The sequence below is a fragment of the Helianthus annuus genome, chromosome 10, assembly GCF_002127325.2.
Source record: "Helianthus annuus cultivar XRQ/B chromosome 10, HanXRQr2.0-SUNRISE, whole genome shotgun sequence".
NCBI classification, from domain to species: Eukaryota; Viridiplantae; Streptophyta; class Magnoliopsida; order Asterales; family Asteraceae; genus Helianthus; species Helianthus annuus.
Genome location: NC_035442.2, coordinates 168,143,151 through 168,149,518, shown reverse-complemented (window position 1 = coordinate 168,149,518; position 6,368 = coordinate 168,143,151). Strand labels below are relative to the sequence as shown.

The 6,368-nt window shown below is 32.3% G+C and overlaps 1 protein-coding gene across 1 annotated transcript; it reads left to right on the top strand.

The window, feature by feature from the left end:
- LOC110886476 (protein BIG GRAIN 1-like A) lies at positions 1-1,812 on the top strand. Its single transcript, XM_022134285.2, has one exon. It carries the CDS (start codon positions 429-431, stop codon positions 1,647-1,649), a length of 1,221 nt encoding a protein of 406 aa, XP_021989977.1. The 5' UTR covers positions 1-428; the 3' UTR covers positions 1,650-1,812.
- The last annotated feature ends 4,556 nt before the right edge of the window (positions 1,813-6,368 follow it).

Here is a 6,368-nt window from a genome sequence, read left to right as displayed (position 1 = left end):
CATAATTATATATTTATACTCTGCACCTAGAGGAAGACAAAGGCATCAGCATCTCATTACAACGTCCTCCTCCCCTCTCTTTATAAAAAGGCAGCATAAGTTGGAGAGAACAATCACCACCAGTACCAACCACCACCTCCCTCTCTCTCTCTCATCATCATCAACAAACCCATGTTTTCCACTTCACACCTGTGGCTTCTCTAAACCCCAAATCATTCACTCCTTCCCACTGTGTTCCCAAATCTCCATTTTCACTCATTGTAACTAGACAAGCAATCCACCCCTTACCTTTTTCTTACCTTTTGTTCAAAATGTGTTCCCATTTCCTTTTTCCTTAGCTATCTATCTATCTATTCAACCAATTTCACTTCATTCAATTCGCATCGATCCAAAGCCATCCGGCTAGGATTTGTTTCTTCAAAAAAATCATGTACAGACCAGCCAGAGAGAATCCGTCTTTTTCGTCCTCTCTGCTCGATGAGATCTATCGCTCAATTGATGAACGAGCAGACCACGAATCGATAGGTTATAGAGAAACTACTAGAGAAAAACATAGTAGTTTCTTCACTAATGACTATTTTCAACATGATCGTGATGTTAAACGACAGTATCACTCCGGTCATGGACGAGAGGTACGAGATTGCCTGATCGAGAATTGGATGGGGAAGGAAGTAAGATCTGTTGTCGATTTCAAACGGAGCTCTCATCGAAGCGGAAATTCAAGTTCCAGCTCGTCAGATTCAAGCAGTGGCGGCGGTTTTTCATCGTCTGAAACCGAATCGGTTTACTGCGTCTCGTCCAGACCTAAACCGATCCGCACAAGCTCAAACCGACACCATGAATACACAACGAGTGCAAAACACACGAACATGTATCAACAACAACGGTACCAATTCGAACAACAACATGACTCACAAACGAAACAGAAACACGAAAGCAAGCTCGTGATGAAGACAAAATCACGAGCAATGAAGATCTACGGAGACTTAAAGAAGGCGAAGCAACCGATATCTCCAGGAGGTAAGTTAGCAACATTTTTAAACTCGATTTTCACTACAACCAACACGAAGAACACGAAGATCTCAACCGGATGTTACGACGACAGCACACAATCAAAATCCGCAAGCGGATCAACATGTTCATCAGCATCTTCGTTCTCACGTTCGTGCTTGAGCAAAACTCCGTCGTCTAGAGGTAAACAAAGCAACAACAAAAAGAGATCAGTGAGATTCTATCCTGTGAGTGTAATCGTAGGCGATGATTCTCAACCGTGTGGACACAAATCTCTGTACGGAGACGAATCGAATACACATGCAATCAAAGTCGTAAAAAATGAAGAACCTAGGGTTTATACGAACGAGAAAACTCGTCGTATTGAAGAAGCTGCGAGGAATTTGTTGAGGAATTACCAGAAGAAAGTAGAATGCGAGTTTGATTTGATTACAAAAACTGTAAAAGCTGAAAATGAAACTGACCTGAATTACGAAGACGATGAAGATGATGATGTCGGTAGCAACGCAAGCTCCGATCTGTTCGAACTGGAGAATTTTTCTGCAATTGGAATGGAGAATTACGGAGATGAATTGCCGGTTTATGAAACAACTGTTTTGGATACAAGTTTAGCACTCGGTAATGGCTTCCGCATGTAATTGAACAAAATAAAAAATAAAAAAATAGGTTATTGTTAGTTATTTGGTATTTTGGTGTGGGTTTTTTTTTTTTGGTGAGTATAAATTAGAAGTAAAAGAATTTTATGTTTTTTTTTTGTTTGTTTTGTAATTGCGTTGGATTAAGTATTTTAATTTTTTTTCATTTTTTTTTGTTTTTATATCAATATAACTGTTAATCTTTTATATTATATCTTTAGGGGTTTTCTAATATCTGATTTTTACGTTAATGGTATTTAAGGTTGTACCTACCTAATGAGCTAAACGGACGTTGAACGGTCTACTTAATGGTCCACTGATTGGACCAGTTCTATCGGATGTGAGAACCGGATGACATCCTAAATAATATAAAAATAAATAAGGTAAAGTGAGAATTTTTTAATCAAAATTCGGTTCGACCCTTTAAAGTCCCGGTCCGACCTCCCGATTCTCATCCATTCGGTTCGATAGCTTGAACCAGACCGGCCAAGGTTCCGATTCCTGATCCGACCGGCCAGTCTGATCCAGATCTGAAAATACTAGTTAGAAATAACCATCTTATTTCATGTTAAATAAATAAACATTTTCATGAAGAAAAGAAAATATAAATAAAAGATGATAGTGTGAATAATGTGAAGGAGAATATCGAGATTGATACACAAATATCAGATTGAAATAGATGTTAGCAGGAATTTTATACTTTTTTTAACTTTATTTTCTATATGCTGTTTGCGGGTCCTTTTTTCGCATAATATTATTTAATACTTTAATACAAATCCAAAAAGATAAAATGAAATGTTTTAGTTACGTGTCAAACAATAATTGATTATATTATATTTTATTGTGTTATATTAGGTTTAAGTATCGTTAAATTGTGTTTTCAAAATCTTAAAATTATTTTGGAGATACTTTTTGTTGTTATTGAACCGTTGGGGGTGATAAAGCAGGAACATGTTAACGAAATGATGAATTAGATAAAATTGGTGTTGGTGGGTCTCCTAAAGTGTGGGGAACATTTAGATTTTGTGTGGATTTTTCTTTCCGGTTTTACCAATTGGACTCCAACTCCAAATCTTACTTTCTAAATAAACATATACGATTTTGTTGTTGTATAAACACTACTAGGCTATCACCCGGGAACATCCCGGGATAGGGAAAATTATATTTGAAATACAAATACATAGATAAAATTAGTAAACTAATTAGTGTGTTCTTTCCCTTCCTAACAAAATCTTTTATTCGGTTTTAGTAATATTCCAATTTGGCCTCCATGAGTGTTTAAAGGTTTCATGTGGAATTATTAACTTTTAGGTTAAGAGTGAAATATAATTATAATAATGTTTGGAGATGATGAAGATATTTCTATGTGATGATTGTATGAAGTTTTGAAAAGTGATATTTGTTGATGTTTAATAATGCTCTGTAATAGCCTGGATATTCGGTCCAGATAGCAAAGGATTAAATACATATTTACATAAACCCCGTTAACTTTTGTAAAATGTATATAGATATAGTGAAACTCATTTAGTATGATAGTATTTTTTTAAACCTTATTAATTACATGAAAACAGAAAAAAATATAATTATTAAATTGAAATACGTTTACAGCTTTGACTGGCATTTTGAAAAGATTGGGGTATTTTTGGATACACAGTTATAAATAGTGTATAAGATCTTTTAAATTACTAATAGATATTAAGTTAAATAGGAAAGTTGTGTAAACGTATATAAGTAAATTTGAGTAATATATTTTTTATTGACATATGGTATTATAGTAATAGAAAATGTAATTATACCAGGTTAATGGGCCGCTTTATAAAAATTGATTGGGCCGCTTTATAAAAAATAATCCAAAATCACATATACCAACAAATACTGGCCTACAAATTTAATTTGTAAACTATCATTGGGCCGTCCAAATATGTAATTTAATACAGCAATTTTTTTGACATAATTAAACATGAAACATAATACACTTAATTCTTTTATTATTAAACTAAGGAAAAGATAAAACACAAGACACTTGAAACAAATTACATAGTTCGATAAACAAAAGATGAAATAGTATCAATTTAATTAAATTTTTCTATCAGAAAGGCGAAACGATTGTCTCCAAAAATAATGCGCCTTTAGGTCCGTTAAAGCTGTCAACCATTTGAATGTAGTTAAAAGAATTGTTGCACAGTAGAACTTCAACAGTATCTCCCCAAATACTTGTTATCAACCACTTATTGTCTTGAATTATATTCGTCCTTTGCTGCGGCTCCAAATGTTGAACTATGCGAGCATTGCTGAAAGAAAATACCGTTATCCAATCATCATCTTCATATTTGACCAATTCTGCAGTTAGTTCATCAGAATATCGAACAACAATGCCATGGAGCTTGTTCGAAATTGTTAAAAAATGCACTTGGCAAGGATTGTCTTGAATACGCTCGGGAAAACGAAGAATACTGAAGGATTCAGATATAACATCAATAGCAACAATGTTACATTCACCAGGTGGAATCCAGTAATTGGAAACAGTGAAATAAATTGTTTTGCCGGAATAAATTCCAGGAGACCATGAATAAAAGTTTGAACCTAACATACATCCTTTCAAGAAACTCAATTTTCTCCATGAGTCATTATGTCGTGAATATACACGAGCAGTAACTGCCCCAGCGAAACAGTTAATATGAAGCACTTTCAGATCGTTGTGCTCGTCAACGTACATCCCACCCGTATCGTCATGTCGACCAAAATAACGACTAAAATAGTCGTCCGATATCAACTTAAAACGCCTAGTCGTTGGATTCCAAAGGACGAGCTCATTGGCATCAGTCCTCCTAATGCAAAGTAAAATCAGTCCGTTAAACGAACCTATAATGATTAATAACGATGGCTCGACATCGTATGGAAAAGTGACGATTTTTCTGGTATCGACTTCCAAGTTGCCAGATACTATGTCGTCAACGACAATGGTATTTTCATTCAAAGAGAGCAGCTTCTTTTGTAGTAAGTTTGAAACTCGTCGAGTATGTATTAAAACAAACTTTGGTGTAGATAACTCATAACACCATTGTTTGCAAACACACTTGAATTGACAAACTACCTTTGCAGGTAGTCTCGATAAGATCTCTTCAAACATCATGTCATCACCAATACGTTCCATGATCCTTAATACTCTGATAACAAAAAAAAAAATAAACAAAAAAAGATTGTATAAAAACTTATTGTATAAACACTTGAGAACTATCAATTGAATATCAAAAATTTTGTAATATAGTTTACAATAACTAACCGGGTTAGTGGAGGTGTTATGTGTAAGAATCTAAGAATGAGAAATAATGAAACGAAACATGGGTATTTATAGGACTTTCATACTATACACTGTAAATCGGTTATTATTACTAAATTGACGTAAATTTGTTAATAAATACCGACAAATCTGTTTTAATATTTCATATATATAAAAGTTGCTAAAAAAATATGAAGTTTTACCAAAATTAGATTTGTTCTCATTAATTGCTAAATGGGTATACAACTATTTCCATAGCATTCACCAATCTATTTATGTTTCGATAGTAATAAAACTATATATTTGGAAAACTTAATTTTAAATACAAGATTTATTACATATCAATATTATAGTCAACTAAAAAGATCACATCTACAGCAAATTAAATGTTGGCAAATATAAATTTCTTTCTTACAAAATTTATTATTATTTACAAAATTGAATAATACAGTATACAATACCTAACCGTGTAAGTGGAGGTGTTGTGTATAAGAATTGAAGAATGAGAAAGAATTACACAAAATATTAGTATTAAAAAAAACATATAACGATCAAATACCCACATCAAACATACTAAAAATCCAAAATACCATTGTTAAAAAATTTAAAAATCAACAAAACTGATTTTAAATAATTGAAATATGAACTAACTTAATTTCTTGCTAACTTTCTCCAAAGTCTTGAAAGTACTTGAAGTTGAAGACATGTAAACGTCATCCAATGTACGTTTTTTATTTTTATTGGTATCACAACTGGTGTTAACATCATCGTCCTTCACAATTGGGATGTGACTATTCTTCTTTATAAATTCTTTATCATTTACCTAAAACAAATGTGAAAATAAATTAAAATATAATATAATTAAAAATTATATAAATACTAATTTATTAGTATGAAACGTGTATTGGAAAAAAAAAAATACCTCCGTAATCTTCATCTTTTCTTTGAGCTTATTAATAATTGACTCATCATCAGTCAAGTTCGTGACAAAATACATTTCATCAAAGTTAGTAAGATTATAAGTTGTTATCTCAATTTTAAAGGCAAACTTCTTTCCAATCAAGTTGTTTAAATCCACGGGAAAGATTACTTTTTCAACAACCTATGAATCAAAATATTGTATGAAAAAGTTAATAAGAAATTTTTAGAAAATACAATGAAAAAAAATACACAAAGGTAAAAAATGATTTGTACATACAGGTGTTATATTTTCTTGAAACAATTGTTCAGCCGACTTGAGAACAACTTTTTCAATGATTTCATCAACCAGAGGATGAAATAATATTAGTAGAACATCATCACTGTTGTCTTCCACTTGAACTTTTATTTTGAATCTAATTAAATTAAATAGAATCATACATATATACAACTAGATTATTTTACAAAACATATAAATATTAAAGAAGAAAACAAATTATCATATTACCTTGGAACTGGGTATA